This window comes from Anastrepha ludens, chromosome 2, assembly GCF_028408465.1.
Source record: "Anastrepha ludens isolate Willacy chromosome 2, idAnaLude1.1, whole genome shotgun sequence".
Taxonomy (NCBI): domain Eukaryota; kingdom Metazoa; phylum Arthropoda; class Insecta; order Diptera; family Tephritidae; genus Anastrepha; species Anastrepha ludens.
Window position 1 is genome coordinate 50,787,482 of NC_071498.1, and position 19,884 is coordinate 50,807,365.

Below are 19,884 nucleotides of genomic sequence, written 5' to 3' on the forward strand. Positions count from 1 at the left end.
GCGAACACAACTGGATGCTTGGTGATGTTTTTCTTAATATTTACAATAGTTTTTAAGTAAATTTTTAGTTTGTTTTAATATTTCTCATACATTAACCGAAAGCATATAAATCAATATTATTTTTTAATTGTATTCGGTTGGGGAATAAGTTCATAGCGTTTGATATTTTCTTTTATTTTACAACGATTTGTTTGCTGTTTGGCAAAGGGTAAGTATTCATCGAAAGAACTGTTTCTGCTCTAAAAACTATGTTAATTGTATATATTTTTGAGTCATTTAATTTTGTAGTAGTTTTGAAGAAATGGAATACTCAGAAGGCAAAATCAACATTTTCCACACCTGCTCTTCTTTGCTTTTCATCGAAGTCAAAAACCGGGACATTTGCGACGTTTAGGTAGAAGGTGTCATAGGCGAGTCTACAGCACGGAAATGGTTTGCAAAGTTAAAAAATGGCGACTTTGACGTCAATGATATGTCCCTCAGCGATAGGTCTTTTGAATTCGATGAAGAATATTTCAAATCACTTTTGAAGGAGAACGGTCGCCAAACCAGTCATGAATTGGCGGGAAAAATGCACTGGGATCATAAAACGATTCACAATCATCTTCATTAAATGGGATTGACCGAAAAATTGGGAGCCTGGGTGCCTCACGAGCTCAACGAAGAAAACAAAGAAAGACGCCTTTAAATTGCTTCTCAGCATCTCGCCTGCCATCGAACAACACGCGGTCATAAACAGTGCTCTTTGTACTGAATCTTTACGGGAGATGAGAAATGGTGTCTATACATGAATATGAAGAAAAAAAGGAGCGGGTGGCTTCAGGAGATACGCCAAAGCCAAGAGTCAAGATGGATTTTCATCCAAAGAAGATCATGATATGTGTTTGGTGGGGCTGGGAGAACGTAGTGCTCTAAGAAAAAGCTCGAAAAAAATGCTACGGTCAACAAGCAGCTCTACATTGCACAGCTACACCACTTAGATGAGGCTATTCGACTGAAAAGTCCGGATCGACATGGTCAAACCATAATTTTTCACGAAAACGCCAGGTCCCATTATTGCACAAGACGTCAAAGCCGCACTCCAAGAGCTCGAATGGGAGGTCCTTCAGCAACCGCCGTATTTTCCTGAACTTGCACTGACCGATTACCACGTTTTTCGCTCCCTGTCAAACCATATGAAGGGCGTTACCTTCGATAACAAAGAGGTCTTTAAAAACTGACATCAGACCAGGTGATTTTTGGCGCAAGGGCATCAACAAATTGGTCGAGAGCTGGGAGGAGGTTGTAAACAGCAACGGCGAATATATAATTGATTATCTTATTGACATAATTATTATTTTTTGTTTAAATAAAAATCTTCGGTACAAACGCTACGAACTTATTCCTCAACCTTAATTTTAATATATTAATATTTCTCATACTATAACCGGAAATATATAAATCAATATTATTTTTTAATTGCATTATTTTGGTGGCCGCTGTGGCCGAATGGGTTGGTGCGTGACTACCATTCGGAATTCAGAGAGAGAACGTCGGTTCGAATCTCGGTGAAAGATCAAAAATTAAGAAAAAGTTTTTTCTAATAACCGTCGCCCCTCGGCAGCCAATGGCAAACCTCCGAATGTATTTCTGCCATGAAAAAGCTTTTCATAAAAATATCTGCCGTTCGGAGTCGGCTTGAAACTGTAGGTCCCTCCATTTGTGGAACAACATCCAGAAGCACACCACAAATAGGAGGAGGAGAGCTCGGCCAAACACCTAACAGAAGTATACGCGCCAATTATTTATTTTTTTTTAGAAGAAAACGTTTAACATCTTCAGCAAAAAAATTGCCAAAAATCAAAAAAAAAAGTCAATATATTTGAGTAACTTAAAATTTGTATTTTGTCATACATACTACAAATAGGAGGAGGAGCTCGGCCAAACACCCAAAAAGGGCATAGGTATGCTGACAGGTCATACTCGTAATCTATTGGCTCCTCAAGAGTACAAGATAGGTATTGCTAACACGGACAAATGCAGGAAATGCAGGGAGGATATTCCGGAAACTTGAGAACACCTTCTGTGCGTCTATCCGGCATTATTAACTGCCTCGGAGCCCCATTGTTTGAGGGTCTGCAGGACGTCTCAAAAGCGGATCTCCCAGCTCTGCTTAGATTCGCCAAAAGCGCTGACATCCTACATGATGCCTATTTTCAGTATTAATAATTAATATATAGGACTATGAATAAGTTCGTTTCGGTTTTACAACAGATGGCGTAACTTGATTATTATTCCATCGATCCACATTTCCAAACATTCATTGGAGAGCTACTGTCGTAAGGCACAAACGTCAGTATAAGTTTTTTATTTGAAGCGTAAACAACAATATTTTTACCACACTTGAAAATGTCGAATTTCGTGCCAAATAATGTGTTTTTGCGGGGAATTCTTCTTCATTATTTTAATATGAAGAAAAAAGCAGCCGAAAGTCATCGTATCTTGGTGGAAGTTTATGGTGAGCATGCTCTATCTGAGCGAACGTGCCAGAAGTGGTTTGTACGCTTTAAAAGTGGTGATTTTGGTTTGGAAGACGAAGAACGCGAGGGTGCGCCGCCAAAGTTCATGGATACCGAATTGGAGGAATTGCTCGATCAAGATCCGGCTCAAACGCAAGAAGAGGTTGCAAAAACTTTGGGAGTTGATCAATCAACCATTTCCAAACGTTTAAAAGCCATGGGAATGATCCGAAAGGTAGGCCATTGGGTGCCGTATGAATTGAAGCCAAGAGACGTTGAACGCCGTTTTATGGCATGCGAACAACTGCTTCAACGGCACAAAAGAAAGGGTTTTTTGCATCGAATTGTGACTGGCGATGAAAAGTGGGTCCATTACGACAATCCAAAACGTCGGGCAACGTATGGATACCCTGGCCATGCTTCAACATCGACGTCGGCGCAGAATATTCATGGCCTGAAGGTTATGCTGTGTATCTGGTGGGACCAGCTGGGTGTTGTGTATTATGAGCTACTGAAACCGAATGAAACGATTACGGGGGATGTCTACCGACGACAATTGATGCGTTTGAGCCGAGCACTGTGAGAAAAACGGCCGCAATACACCGATAGACACGACAAAGTTATTTTGCAACATGACAATGCTCGGCCACATGTTGCACAAGTGGTCAAAACATACTTAGAAACGCTCAAATGGGATGTCCTACCCCACCCGCCGTATAGTCCAGACCTTGCGCCATCCGATTACTATCTCTTCCGATCGATGCAACATGGCCTGGCTGACCAGCACTTCCGTAATTACGATGAAGTCAAAAAATGGATCGATTCGTGGATTGCGGCAAAACCGACCGAATTTTTCACAAAGGGAATTCGAGAATTGCCAGAAAGATGGGAAAAAGTAGTAGTAAGCGATGGACAATATTTTGAATATTAAATTTGTAACCATTTTACGTCAATAAAGTTTCAAATTTCGAAAAAAAAACCGCACGAACTTATTCATAGTCCTATAATAAAATTTAGTTTGACTATTTCAAATACAAGGTGGCACAAAATTAATCGCTAAATCTTGTTTTTAATAACTTTTTAACTTAATAACACAAAAAAGAGTTTGAGTGATAGAAATCTTTACTTTGACCTTGACGCTTATCTATTTTTTTTTTTGCTCATCTATTTGCATACTGCAGCTGTCTAGTTCACAAGTGACGTACGAATATGATTGACGATCGTCGCCATTTGCAAAAATTATAAATCTTCCGTGTGATTAATTTTGCTTCTATGTATACATTTTATTGTATTGATTTGTAAAATACCGACATATTATTAGCCTTTGGTTTGTAAATATTTAAGCTGAAGTCAACTTTTCCAAAGCATTTTCTAACCTGCTTTGCCTTTTGTTAGACTGTTTGTTTGTTTGTATTTGTCGTTGTGCATCAAAAGTAAAATTTTTTTTGTATAGACTATTCAGCAGCAAAGTGGAGCAACAGCCAGACAGATAATGCCGAAGCAAGCAAACATTATTCAGCTGCACGTATAGCAACAGTCACTTTAACGTTGTGTGGCAATTACGCCTGCTGCAGCTGTTTTGTTTGTGCCAGACAATACATTTGTGTGTGTGTATGTAAGCGAAAAAATGCATGTTTATGTCTGCGAATTATTTTAGTGTTTGCTTCGCGTTGACTTACCCACTCGCGACCGTATTAGGGCGGCTGCACATTTTTTCAAGTGACTTTTACGAAATTGCAGCGGCAGCACCACCAGCCAACACAACCAAATAAGCCAGCTAACAAACTATGCCAACAACAATGCAAACAAATAAAAACGTATGCATATGTTGGTATGCAACATGGCGTGCCTTTTTGCTGCAACTCATTTTTGTTTACTTTTGTTTTTGTTTTTTTGTTTTTCTTCTTGTGTTTTTGGTTTGCATTTTTCACTTCAATTTGCATTCAGGTGCAAATTCACAATTGTTTGCGCATTGCTTGTGGTTTTTATATTCATTTGCCACAACCACTCTTTCATGACATTTTGCACGGTAACTACCTACTAGGGGCGCCTGAAGTGCATATTTTATTATATTACAATTTTTTTCTTCCATTTACTTTTATTGCTAATTTCGAAAATTTGCTGTAATGTCTTTTTTTGTGTAACTCTTTTAGTGATATTTAAATTTTCCTTAATCACTTTGAGTTTAGCAACTCATTTTAAAGCCACTCTCTTCCACTTGCAAACTGGATTTTGCGTAGCGATGCCCGCTCGCTTGCTTTGCAGGAAATCAGCTCAACTAATTTTAATGTTGGCGGAAATCTTGGTAGACTTATTGATGATTTTAGCTTTTCAAGCCACTTTCCTCACATTTTTTGGAAGGTTGTTTGCATGCGGCTGATTCCGCATTTGCCATAGTGAAAACTGGTATTTGTCAATTTACTTATCAACCATTTACCCCTTTACTTAGACGCTTAAAAACAAAATAAATATTTGCATTCAAAGCTTATTTCCGTAATGTTGGCAAGTGACTGGCATTTTAGGAAGAAAAGGAGTTTGTTGATTGATGTCATGGCTCACAGATAGGCGAAGAAGTGACTAAACACCTAAATTATTACTTTAGTTAACCCTGGATCACTAAGCATTCGTCTAATAGACTACGCACGCCTGCAGTTTTGCGTATTTCGACATATTCCCGTCACACTACCTCACTTACAGAGGTAACACATCAAGATGCACACCACAAATTGAAGGATGAGCCCGTCAAAACGCTAAATAAAGGGTGTAAGGGCCAATTATATAGGGTGGGCCATGTAAAATTTGCTTTTTGAATCGGCTATAAAAAAAACTAATCAATATTTTTTCAAAAATTTTTTTTTAATTTGAAGATTCTACATTGTCATTTATGAATGAAAAATAATATCGTTCAAATGATTGCCACGACTGGCTTTACAGTGACCATTTGATCAACCCAATTTTTAAGCACATTTTCGATTGTTTGGGCTCCAATTTCATGAATGGCAACTTCGATTTCGTGTTTTAAAGCATCAATCGTCTCTGGATGGTTCGCGTAGCATTTGTCCTTAACGGCTCCCCACAAAAAATAGTCCAGCGGGTTTAAATCACAGCTCCGAGGCGGCCAATTGATGTCGGAATTTTGGCTGATTATTCGGTTTTCAAAAACGGTATCCAACAGTTCGAGTGTAACTTTGGCAGTGTGACAAGTTGCATCGTCCTGTTGAAACCAAATGTCGTCCATGTCATCCTCTTCAATTTTTGGAAACAAACACTCGTTGAGCATGTCACAGTAACTCTCGCCATTTACTGTAACCGCGGAAGAAGAAGAAGACTCACCACTTTGGAAATAGGTTTTCAATATTTCCCAATTTTGTTCAAGCATATAGCGTCCCATTTCGTAAATGTCAAACCTTTAAGTAAATTATGAATACATTTGACATGCCATTTGTGTTACCATTCTCAAAAAAATAGGTGGTTCAAAAGGCAAAAGCTGGATGGCCCACGCTGTAGGTTGGCAACTAAGTAATGGCGGATTTCACTCATAGATGGCTTCAGTTGAATTTTTAGGTTTGCAGGCGTAGTAGAAATGTAAAACACATTTTGTTATTTGATAGTTGGCAAATCAGCTGTCTATCAGTAAAAAAAAGTTTTTTGATGGGTTGCGTAGTTTTCGTTTGGCGTTCGATGAAAAATGGAAAATCGAAAGGAACATTTTCGTCATATTTTCCGTTTTTATTTCCGCAAAGGGAAAACCGCATCGCAAGCTAATAAAAAGTTAAGTGCTGTTTATGGTGACGAAGCCTTAAAAGAACGGCAGTGTCAAAATTGTTTAGACAAATTTCGTTCTGGGGATTTTTCACTCAATGTTGAAAAACGCTCTGGTTGAAGTTGATGATGCCCTAATCAAAGCAATAATCGATTCGGATCGTCCCAGTGCAACACGTGGGATTGCAGAGAAGTTTCAAGTATCACATACATGCGTTGAAGATCACTTATAACAACTTGGCTATGTTCAAAAACTCGATACAAGGGGTCCTCACGAACTGAAAGAAATGCATTAACAGCTGCTATTTGCTAAAGAAACGTAATGGAAATGATCCATTTTTAAAACGACTGATAACTGACGATGAAAAATGGGGCTTTTACAACAATATCAAGCGGAAAATATCGTGGAGTAGGCCAGGTGAACCAACTCAAACCACATCAAAAGCTGATATTCATCAAAAGAAGGTTTTGCTATCAGTTTGGTGGGATTACAAAGGAATTGTCTACTTTGAACTCTTACCACCTAACCGAACGATCAATTCTGGTGTCTACATTGAAGAACTACTTAAATTAACAATGCAGTTGAAGAACAGCGGCCCGAATTGACAAATCGAAAAGGTATTGTATAGCATCATAACAATGCAAGGCCACACACGGCAAAAATTATTGAAGCTTGGTTGGGGGGTTTTGCCATATCCACCATATAGTCCTGACCTTGCACCATCTGATTACTTTTTGTTTCGATATTTTCAAAACTCCTTGAATGGTAAACATTTTAATAATGTCAAATCGTAACTGATTCAGTTTTTTGCTAATAAAAACCAAAAGTTTTATGAACGTGGGATTATGTTGCTGCCTGAAAGATTGCAAACGGTCATTTGATCAAAATGGGCAATACATTTCAGAATAAAGTTATTTAGTTCCATGAAAAAACTGTCTTTGATTTTCTAAGAAAAATTCGCAATTACTTAGTTGCTAACCCAATATATTAGTTTGGGCGAAAGAAACACATTATTTTATCGGTAGATGGTTGTACGATATATCGTAAATTATCGATCAAACAATTTAATGCTTATGCTAGTTATCAAAATAATATTTTACACTCAAAAAAATACTTTTGCTGTTTTTTGTGTATTCCATTCAGTTAGGAGTTACAGGGTGTTAACAATGGAGGTCAACATAGGAAAAAATCGGTACATTTTACAATTTTTCTTTGCTAAAGCCAAAACGGTGAGCCAGGCCGCTGAAATTGTGAATGATGCTTATGATGCTGATACTATAACAGCTAATTACGCGCAATTTTGGTTTCAACGATTCCGTTCAGGCATTTTTGATGTTAAAGGAAGTGTCGAAATAATCACAGAAATAATTGGAGTTGAGCGGCATGTTAATAGTCGTTGCATCGCCTCTAAAACAATTTTTAAGCATACAAGAATTTTAAACCACTTGCAAAAATTATGGATTTTTCTTTTCTTTTTTGACTTTTTTTCAAATCTTTTTTTTCATTTTTGTTTTTTATGTTTATCGCATAGGATAACATAATTATGACTTAATAAGCAAAGAAATGATTTAGCGAGTAGGGCCATTAGCATTCATTACCCTTAGAAAATATTATCTGCAAATTAGTTACTTGCCTGCTGATAACCTTTTGTAAAAAGTTTCAATAGCCTGAGACTACCACGCAAGCCATATTGACCAAATAATATAATCAAAAATTTAAAAATTAATTTCTCGAGCAAATGTTTTTATACAAGGCGGCGCAAAATTATTCAACCAGTTTTTGTAACTTTTAATAAATAACAAAAAAAAAAATTGTAATCGAAATCTTTATTTTCACCTTTACGCGCTCCATTGCTTGTTGGTTTTTATACTGATGTCTCTCGAAGTGGCGTACGAATATAACGAGTCTTTAATTTTGTGCCGCCTTGTACTTACATATCATAAGTAAACCGTAACTGTTGCTCCAGCTTTTCGAAAAAGTAAGGTCCAATAACTCCACCGGACCATAAACCGCAACAAACAGTCACACGTTGAGGATAGAGAGACTTTTCAACAATAATTCTTGGATTTTCTGAGCCCCAGATCCGACCGAGGTGGAAATGGGCCTCATCACTCAAGATGATTGTTTCATGGAACTCTGGATCATTTTCATGCATTTCAACGACCCAATCAGCAAAGACACGACGTTGTTGATGATCGGACGGCTTGAATTCTTGTGTTAACTGGACTTTATAAGCCTTAAGACCCAAATCTTTATGCAAAATGCTGTGTAATGACCTTTGTGGAATGCCTAATTCCAAAGAACGACGAGGAATTGACAAACCTGGGTTTTCTTCAACACTTTGGGCTGCAACAGCAATATTTTCGGCTGTTCTTGAGCGACGTGCCCAGATTTCATTCTTCACATCACTATCTTGTCCAACAACTCGAATTTTTTCACCAATTTCTGTATTGGGGCCCGACAAGGTGCTTCACGATGACTCAAAAATGTTCGAGTTTTACGAACCGTCTCTGCCAAATGTTCACCATTTTTATAGTGAATTTTAGTAATTTCAATGCGTTGTTTAAGCGTGTATCGTTCCATTTTTATTAATGGCGTAGTTTTTACTTGTCAAATTTCAAAAAATGACAGCTTGAAAAGTGGCATCCACCGAAATAGCGGGCTCCTCAAAATAACACCTGTTATTGGAAAACCCTTTAGTTTGATATTTTGTGAAATTTTTTTTTTTGAACATAAGTTTAGGCGTTTCTTTAAATTGTTTTAATACACTTTGGCTTGTTTCCTACCATTCTTGTGAACAAAACTTTTCTTCTACTTCTCTACCCTTAAATAAATCCTTTGATAAATAAAAATAAATGTGCTTTTTCAAAAAGTGTTTTTACATTTGCCTTCCGAGTTAACTCATCCGTTTTTTATATTGAAAAATTTATGCTGAAAAATAAAACCATTATAAAGGGTGATTAAATTTCAAGAGCCGATTTGAATGTAAACCACACCTAAACGTCAAGTTTTTTTCTGCATTTTATTTGACATTTTTCAATTCTAGACTAAATCTATTTGAACCATGTAAAGATGCACAATCCAGCAACGCGTTATAGTTATTCAGGCTTATTATGAAAACGGGCGTTAAAATCAAAATGCATATCGCGCACTTCATATTCAGTGATGAGGCACATTTTCATCTCAGTGGATTCGTCAATAAGCAGAATTGCCCCATTGGGCGAATGATAATCCAAGAGTGATTGCCGAAAAACCAATGCACCCACAAAGAGTGACTGTTTGGTGCGGTTTATGGGCCGGCGACATCATTGGGCCGGCGGCATCATTGGGCGTATTTTTTCCAAAATGATGCCGGTCAGGCAATTACTGTGAATAGTGTTCACTATCGTGAGATGATAATGAACTTTTTATGGCACGAATTGGAAGATATGGATGTGGACGATATGTGGTTTCAAGAGGACGGTGCCACTTGTCACACAGCTAACGAAACAATGGCTCTTTTGCGCGAAAAATTTGATGGTCGAATAATCTCACGTCGCGGCGATTTCAATTGGCCACCAAGATCATGTGATTTGGCACCGTTGGACTTCTTTCTTTATGGTTATTTGAAAGAAAAAGTGTTCGTCGATAAGCCAGCAACAATTCAAGAGCTAAAGGATGAGATAATTCGGCACATTAACGGCATAGAACCTCAATTATGCCTCAGCGTCATCGAAAATTTGGTCCATCGGATGGAGGTGTGCCATGTGGCCAATATTTTTTTTCATAAGTAATTGAGCCATACCAATATTATCATAATAAAGAGAAATGACAATAAAAATTACTCATTTGGCTACGGCGGCCGCTGTTGCATTTTCTTAACGCATACTTATTAACACTAAACTAAAAAAAGGGTTTAAAAGTTTGTGTTCAATACATTTACTATGAAATAAAATTCATTGAAAAATAGTGAAAATTTTCGTTATACCATAAAAAAAAGATACTTGAAAAATATTGAAAACATTTCGTTATGCCATTTAAAAAAATAGGCTTGAAAAATATTGAAAAATTTCGATACACAATTTTTGAAAATAAACCAGTATCCCACCCTTTATACCTGTGTCCACTTCGTTATGCTATTAAAAATAACCGCTTTGTGAACGAAGTTGCAATGCTCAAGTGCCTTAGTGCACACAGAAATACAGTTTACACCTTTTTCCAGTTTCAAGCTTTTGGTAGAGTTACCAAAACTGTCAAACCTATAAAAAAGTCATCAAAATCCATTTTTTCATTATATAATATAACTAAATGTTGCAGTATTACAAATATTTTTTTAATTTTTGGTCTAAAAAAAAAAAATATATATACATAAAAAACAGCGTTTACTGTTAAAAGTGTTTCACTCTCCGTGCAGTAAAAGTTTTTATGCAATCAAACTTTCGATGTTCACCTGCGCTGTCGTCAGCTCTAATTGTAATAAATATCTACAGTTGCAATTCACAATGATAGAGCTGCAGGCCAAATGGCACTCAGCACCTTCCGCGCCCATCATTAACGACTGACCAACAATGGCTGCGGCTGCCATACATACACATATGCACATACGCATGCACTCGAAAGTATTTGTATTTGTTGCCGGCCGGTACTCATTAAAATCGTTGTATAGCGGTCGGTCTGCCGTCAACACAGGTTTTTAAATGCCCAGCCAGCCGTAAGTAGTTACGTGTAAGCTTACATACTCGTGTATATGTGTGTATGTATGCCCTTCTGTGTATGTATGCGTGTGTGTCGTTCGCTTGTTTGGCCGCCTTCAACTTTGCATTTGATTTTGCTTTCATTGATGCTTTTTCATTTGTTGTAAGTGTAAATGAAAACGAGAATTGAGAAACGAGTAACGAGAAACTAGAAAACGCAAAATAAAAATCGAATTTTACTTTCACTTTTCAATATGGTCTGCAAATATTTTCATTTATTGTCATGTTGTTTGTACATTTAGCAGCGGCGGTGAAGCGTGCAGTCGCTTCGTGACGCATGTCATGCCAATAAGTAGTTGTTGTTGTAGTGGACATGCACATGCCACATGCCGCCTGTGGCATGCTATTGCATACCGCATTCCAATAGCCATACATAACAAGTCGTATGCAAGTCAATATCTAGCAAGTGTTTTCGAGATGTTTGCTATTGTTGTTGCTATTGGTGTTGTTTGCTTTGATGGCGCAATGTGAAATCTTTTGATTTTTTTTTGTTTGTTTTTGCATACTTAAATAGTTGGTTTATAGTCTGCTTATGGGCGTGGCGCTGCATGAGTGTTGGCCTTAAGTGGCTAATTTTCTTTGAGGTTTCTTATTTGACATTACAAGGCAACAACTCAACCTTGGTTTGGACCTTTGGTACAGCTCATTACGCTGGCGTGGCAGTAAATTTTGCCGAAGTGCCATTTCAAATATTTTCTTTGCTAGTTATTTGTAAATATCTGCCACATGCAACTCTCGTTTAGTTGTGGGCCTTTTTCAATTGCAATTATCTTTTCGAGGTAGGAAAGTTGCTGATTTTAACGGCAAATTTTATGACATACTAGCAAATAGCCGCCGTACGTTACATTGTCTTGAACATATGCGAAAAAATCATCCGGAATTTCGTATTGTATAAATGAAATGGGCCTGTAGCTTAGTAACCCCTTTCTAGGTCTGGTGGTTGTATATATGCCACTCCAGAGCGAAATTTGTCACTTACTATAGGCGAAACAGTTTCGTAAAGAAGCCATTCTTTGGTTTTTATCCGTATTTCGCAGTGTAATTTTTAGGCGAGTTAGGAGTAACCTGCGAAAGCGTTGAAAATGCTTACGGTATTCCACGGAGACTCGACAACGTCAAAAATATATAGAAATAAAAGAGTATTCATTGAACCGAGTTGTGCATCGCTTATGATGAAAATAGCAAAAACGTTAAGAAAATTGTATTTCAAAATTATCAAATGACCCACAGTTAGGTAGGAAAAAAATGTGTTTTGCACATTTTTTGGCAAGGATTGTTATGAAATATTCAAATATATTTACTTATATATATTAATATATTAAAAAAATATTTTTAAATTCTCTTGACTTTCTTCCTTCATTCGGCATCCATAGTATAATAATGGTATTAAAATAATAGTATTTAAAAGAGTTCTGACTTGGTGGCGAAAAACTATAAAAACACAGATATATTACCATTGAGCAATAATATCGAGCACATTTTCCTCAAGTGTGACAAAAAAAGTGAAAATTCGTTGCAGTGTGCAACCAAGCCTTCACTCTCGGTAATGAGATATGAATGAGAAATAAAAACAATAGCGTTCCAAATTGCGTCACAATCGTCGAAATCACCCTTTTCAGAAGAACCAAAAGGTTAAGTTAGGTTAGCCTGGTAGGCATTAAGCTACGCATAGATCTTTTTGTCCCTAGCGATACCAGATAGAGACCGACTTCTAGGAATACTGAAAGGGGATATCATGTAGGATGTCAATGCTTCTAGCGAATCTGAGCAGAGCTGGAAGATCCGCTTTTGAGACGTCCTCCAGACCCTCAAACAGTGGGGCTCCCAGGCTGTTGTACGCATGTGCCGCCAATAGATTATGACCTGTCAGCATACCTATGACAGTTCCGCAGTCTTTTCGCGAGAGCATAAGTACGCTCACACTCCGTCTAAAGCTTTAAAGCCGTCTGTTCTACAGTTGAATACTCCAGCAATCACTAACCTTCCAGCGGATTTCGCTGCCAGATTTTCCGCCCTAAGGTCAATAGGTGGCATGCTGAGTAACATTTCCAGCGCCGTCGTTGGAATGGTTTTCATCGCTCCTGTTATGCACTGAGCAGGGAGTCGCTGAATCTTTTTTTCGAGTGGAGTTAGTTAGTTTTTGTCACGGTCCACCATATTAAGGCCTCATACAGTAATGTCGGTCTAACTACTGCCGTGTAGCACCAATGCATCAGAAAGGGTGATAGACCCCAAGTAACGCCCAGCATTCTTTTACATGCGTACAACGCATTACTGGCCTTTCACCCTTTCCTCAACATTGCGCTTTCACAGCAATTTAAAAGAGCCAAAAACTCAAAAAAAAAAAAGAAAATACGATATATACGAGCCAAAATAAAAATTTTGAGAGCCAAAAAGTAAAAAACAAAATACGATAAAGTCGTTGTGCCTCCACAGCAATTTAAAAGAGCCAAAAACTCACAAAAAAAAAAAAATACGATAAAGTCGAGCCAAAATAAAAATTTGGAGAGCCGAAAAGTAAAAAAACAAAAAAAAATACGATAAAGTCCAGCCAAAATACAAATTTTGAGAATGCCTCTAGAAGAAGGCCAGAGTTGTTTAGAAAGAGCTAGTAGATTCTTCGTCACAACAATCCACCTGCTCATACATCCTATTATGTACCCGACTATTTGACCAAAAAACAAAGACAGCACAGATAATAATTCGGTAAGCATTATATTTTCCCGCCATGCACCGTATGACCTTTGTGCCGACTCAAGTGACGACTTAAATGACTACTTCGCGGATAAACGACAAACAGCTAAAGACGATTTTAAGATCAGTCTATGAGAAGTGTTTTGAAAATTGAAAGGAGCATTGAAATATTGGTATCGTTAACCATGGAAATCTCTTTACAAAATCTCCTACTATACAATTTTTTCGTGAGGATCCTTCAGATATTCCATTATTCCAGTAGGTACGACTGGTGAGCATAGCACTCCCTGGGGCATGGCAGTGTGTAGTGGTTTGCAATTTACTAAGCTCAGGCTCAAGCTGAACGCAACCTACTTTATATTCAAAATAAAAATAAAATCGTTTCAAAAACTCAGCTGCTTTCTCTACTTATGGAGCGCCGGATTTAAAGAGCCAGCTATCACCTCTACGCTGCTACAATTAAGAAAGTGAGCGTCCTTGTGTTCACTGTAGGTACTGACGCATTTCGAAAATAACTTAATAAAAGCAGCCTATATTTTTTTCAGGTGCTTAACTTTTCTATATATCAGCACTCGAGTGTTATGCAATTTATTTTGTGCTCAATTTATTGCAAGAGTACATTGCTGAAATGAATCCGAACATAAATTTTACTGAACGTGAAGAAAGTGAAAAATCGTGTAAAATGAAGCGCCACCTAAAGCTGGTTTTTGCAGTCGTGAGTCGATTACCAAATGGCGAGTTGTTTACATGCAATTTTGAAGTCAAATACTTGTGTTTATATACATACACATATGTACATTAGGGTGCTTCATCAAAAAAAGTTGCAGTTTTTCCATCGGAATTATAAAATTTAGTATATATTAAGATGAGACGACACCATTCGGAATTCAGAGAGAACGTATGTTCGAATCTCAGTGAAACACATAAAGAAGAAAAACATTTTTTCGAATGGCGGTCGCCTCTCGGCAGGTAATGGCAAACTTCCGAGTGTATTTATGTGATGAAAAAGCTCCTCATAAAAATATCTGCCGTTCGGAGTCGGCTTGAAACTGTAGGTCCCTCCATCAAGACGCACGCCACAAATAGCAGGAGGAGCTCGGCCAAACACCCAAAAAGGGTGGACGAGGCCGTTATGTATTATATATATATGAGATGAGGGAGTTAAAGAGCTTCGACTGAAAAAATTTAGCCAGTGCAGTTTGATGTTAGTGAGGCTCAAAACATTTTAATATCAAAAGATACAATTTTTAATTTTTTTTGAATGCCGTTTATATGAATTTGCAGATAAAAAAATTTGTTTGCAGACCTTTTCAACGTAAACTGTTTTATTGTTGTAGCTGATTTTTTGGAAAAAAAAAATTAAAAACTAATTTTATTGGTTCAACTGCTTTTTTGGAGGTACTTTAAATTCGTTCAGCTCACCTAAATCTTAAAATTTCTTGCAATTGTTTTTTTTTTGGCGGAAGTTTCAAAATATTCTACTTTAAATAACTACAGCTCTAAGACTTATTGACAAGTTTTGACAATAGACTTGTTTATTTTTTTATGCAATATATTTTTTTTATATTTATTTATTTCGCTGAATTGATCGAAAGAGACCGGCATAGTAGCAGCCGTAGCATCGGCCAAGAGCTGGGCATGAGTCATCAAACCGTTATAAACCATTTCAAGAAGCTTGGATTCAAAAAGAAGCTCGGTGTATGGGTGCCACACGACTTGACGCAAAAAAACATTTTTGCCCGTATGGATGCATGCGAATCGCTTCTGAATCGCAACAAAATCGACCCGTTTTTGAAGCGGATGGTGACTGGCGATGAAAAGTGGGTCACTTACGACAACGTGAAGCGCAAACGGTCGTGGTCGAAAAGCGGTGAAGCTGCCCAGACGGTGACCAAGCCTGAATTGACGGCCAGGAAGGTTTTTCTGTGTGTTTGGTGGGATTGGCAGGGAATCATCCACTATAAGCTGCTCCACTATGGCCAAACGCTCAATTCGGACCTGTACTGCCAACAACTGGACCGCTTGAATGCAGCACTCATGCAGAAGAGGCCATCTTTGATCAACAGAGGCAGAATTGTCTTCCATCAGGACAACGCCAGGCCACACACATCTTTGGTGACGCGCCAGAAGCTCCGGGAGCTCGGATGGGAGGTTCTTTTGTATCCACCGTATAGTCCGGATCTCGCACCAAGTGATTACCACCTATTTCTGTCCATGGCGAACGAGCTTGGTAGTCGGAAGTTGTCCTCAAGAGAGTCCTGTGAAAATTGGCCCTCCGAGTTTTTTGACAATAGGGAAGCGAGCTTCTATGAGAGGGGCATTATGAAGTTGGCATCTCGTTGGGAACTCGTCATCGAACAACACGGCGCATATTTGACTTAAATCGCATTATTATAACCAATTTTATGAACAATTGAAAATTCAATAAAAATACCGCAAGTCTTTTTGGCCAACCTTTATAATATTTTATATTTTATTTTTTTTATGCAAATATGGCTCATTGTACTACAAAAACCATGGAATTCCAAGTTTGTACAAATTAAAAAAATAAATCAAAAAAGTTATGAACAAAGATTTTTAATTTTTAAATAGAACTTTTAGGTAATTTTTAGGTTCACAGAGGTCGTTTTAAATTTTTTAATCAGAATTCTTAGATAATTTTTGGGTAGCCCTTTTATTACATTTTTTAGACAAAATTTTTAGATAATTTTTGGGTGTGCATTTTGGTGTAATAAAGTGCAAAGAAGTAGCTCAAAAATCGTATTGATATTTGAAATTAATTTTTGCACCCAGGTGTTTTTTTCCCATATAAAAAAAAAATAGAGCATTCTTTATATGAAAAAACTGCACAAGATCGACAGCGAAAAAAAAAGAATGTCAAAAATCAACACAATTTTTGAGCAACTTCAGATTTGCACTTTATTAGATTAAAATTCAATAGGCTATAATTCTGCGTACTCGAAATTATGATTAAAAAGTTTCGAATTTAGATGAAATTTCATGATTCTGGCACAAATTATATTTGCACAAAATATGAAACTTGGTTTTATATAACAAAATGTAAAAAAAATTGAAGCAGAAATAAACTGTTAAAAAATATTCAGAAGTCCCTGTGTTATAGTTATTTACACCGAAGGCCTATGCAGCCAGTGTGTTAAAATTGTTAGTGCAATATTTTACATTTCACTAATAAATAATAATAATAATATAGTTATTTAACGAAGTGCATAATACAAATTTTAGCTCCGTTGAAAAAAATAGAACTAATTATTTTCTTCGTGTAGAGAGTGACGCACCCTAATGTACATATTATATATGATCGTATCTTCAACGAATAGTGCGTCAATTTGCGTATTGATTAGCAAAGTGTTGAAATCTAGAGGTGACCATGGAAAAGCAAATAATTAAAAAGAAAAACACACAAGAAAAAAATACGTAATATGTAATTTTAGTATTGAGGGTACGCGGTGCACAAAAAAGTTGCTATGCACGTGAAAGTTTTTTATGAATTCTATTGAATAATTTAAAATCTGAAAATTTCAACATTGTTATTGTTTACGTAACGCATAAATTTAGTGCGAAATGCGTAATCTAAAAAATGATGTCACAATATATGTACGAGTATGTTTTTTTCCACATTCACAGCTTAAATCCACTTTCATTGATTTCTACTACTTCTACTAAGTACACAGGCACTCACCTTGTACATTCTGTCATCACTGCCAGTGCAGTCTTGTTGCATAGCGGCCGCACTACCAGCGACTTTTGTCACCTCAGTAATCTTCAGCTGTTGCTCATTTTGTTGTTGCCCCCCCTCATTGGCGCTATTATTGCTGTGGTTGTGCTCTTCATGCTTGTCATGCTCTTCGTGCTGTTTGTGCTGCTGCTGTTGTTGTTGTTCGTGCGTATTGTGTGTCATATCCATTTGGTCGTCTTCATCCATGCTGATATCGCTTAAATCCACCAAAGCGCCACTCTTTTCAGCCATACTTTTGTTATTGCCATTGCCGCCGCGTTCTGTGGTCACAAAGTTATGGTAATGATAGTTCAATGGTACATCGTCATTCTCTGCCGAAATGCTATCGCCCACAGAGCGACCCTCGCCATGATAGAAGAAATGCTGTGGATATTCTGTTGAAGCTGCATCATCGTGGCTTTTCGGTGCGCCCTCATTGTTGTTATTGCTTTCAATTGCATTTGTTTTTGTTCCCGCCGCTGTTGAGGTTTCAATAGTCATGGGATCGGGCATATGTACGTGATCGTGTTCTGATTGTATTGCAATGACTGGCACCACCACCGGCTCTTTACTCTCACTTGGCGCTGTTATCGTGGTTGACGCTGTCTCTCTATCCTCTTCGTCGGCAATATTCATTGCACGTCCACGCTCTTCAATTGTCACATTTGTGGTGTTCATTGCTAACGCAGGTACAACAACTGGGGCACCCTTTTCAGTGCTCCCAATACTTTCAACTTCCTTTTCTGCTTCGCTTGCCTTTGTTGTCATTTCTACACTAGATATCACAGGCGTTTCTGTCGAACTACTTAAGTCCTCTGCGATTAGTTTGAAATCTTCCTGCTCTGCTAAGCGATCGTGCTGCTCGGAGAGTATATGCGTATGGTAAGGATCCTCTTCATGCCGCGCCGTCGGCTCGCCTCCAACAGCGGTGGCATCACTTTCGTTTTCCTTCATTGCCGCAGCCATCATGGCGGCCATCATCGATTCGTCGCTATTGCTGGCGGTAATCAGTGTAGCCGGATGCCGAAAGTTATTCAAATCCTTATCCTCCTCTTCAAATTCGTGGGAAATTTGGTTAATCAACACTTCAGCGGGCGTATGCACAATCTTCTCCTCACTATGCGTATCGTTCTCCCCCTCCGAATTTGTAGTGGCCCCAATAGAAGGGCTGTCCAATGGTTTACTCGGTTCTTTGCTCTCAGCGAAAATGTCATTTGAGGTTGACGAGATCACATGCTCTGTCGAGTGCTCTTCATCATTGTGTTCGTGCGCATGATCGATGTGTGTGACGTCGTCGTGGCCATTATGCGTGTGATCGTGAGCATGTTCATGATTATGATCAGCATGGTGCCCATGTATATGTTGTATGTGCTCGGCTTCGTAAGGTGTCAGGTGCATATGTGGTGGATTATGATTGTGCTCTGCCTTATCCTCCTCAATAATTTGCTGCGCATGCTCGACTAATACATGTGGCACTATTATTTCTTGATTCTCAGTGGGTGTTGCGCCAGTTGTGGTTGTAGTAATACTTTGATGTTCTTCAACCCCTGCCACATGCTCAATATGTTCTTTGGCCTGTCGTTCGCTGCTAAACTCGCTGCTGGCGGGCGTAGTTGTCGGTTCGGTTGTGACGATCGGCTCTATTGTGGTTGCCGGCAATGCAGATGGTGGTGCTGGAGCGCTGTTGTTGGTAGTGGCGGTGCTGGGTGCAGCGGCGTCATCATGTTGCGCTGCTAGCGTTGTGTCTGCTGCGGAAAGGGATGTCTCTGTTGATGAGGGATCTGTAAATAGAAAATTGAAATTTTTTTGGTTGATTATAAATTTGTTGCAGAAGTTGAGTAAAAAGGATCTAAGATCGGTAATTTTTAAGCAGTAAAAATTGGAGTTCATTTATTTAAGTTAAATAATGCATTCGATTAAAGCTCGTAAATAACACCAGAATATAAATATTTTCTTAAAAAATGGTTCATGGTTCCGTGAAAGTTTCTTTTTATTCACTTTTCTGAAGTTTTAGACAAAATCTCAAAAAGGCTTCTTAAGAAAAAGAATCCAAACAAATTTTAATTTATTTAACTGTACTTCGGAAAACATAGAGTGTATTTCGAAATAGTCAATTGTATTTCAGAAAAGGTTAACCATTCTTTATTATTCACAAAATATCCAATATATGGATTTTGAAATGAATTTACGAGAAGTTCTCATACATTGTAACCTTATCGGTATAACATCACATAATATGACATAATATAACATAACATAACATAACATAACATAACATAACATAACATAACATAACATAACATAACATAACATAACATAACATAACATAACATAACATAACATAACATAACATAACATAACATAACATAACATAACATAACATAACATAACATAACATAACATAACATAACATAACATAACATAACATAACATAACATAACATAACATAACGTAACATAA

The 19,884-nt window shown here is 37.7% G+C and overlaps 1 protein-coding gene across 5 annotated transcripts in view; it reads right to left on the reverse strand.

The window, feature by feature from the left end:
- Nucleotides 1-19,884, reverse strand: part of LOC128870782 (putative epidermal cell surface receptor) — a 161,289-nt gene that overhangs the window by 32,346 nt on the left and 109,059 nt on the right. For all 5 annotated transcript variants that reach the window (XM_054113279.1, XM_054113284.1, XM_054113280.1 and 2 more), the window contains one exon: nucleotides 17,389-19,205. In XM_054113279.1, coding sequence (XP_053969254.1) covers nucleotides 17,389-19,205 — 1,817 coding nt within the window. The remainder of the gene's footprint in view (nucleotides 1-17,388; nucleotides 19,206-19,884) is intronic.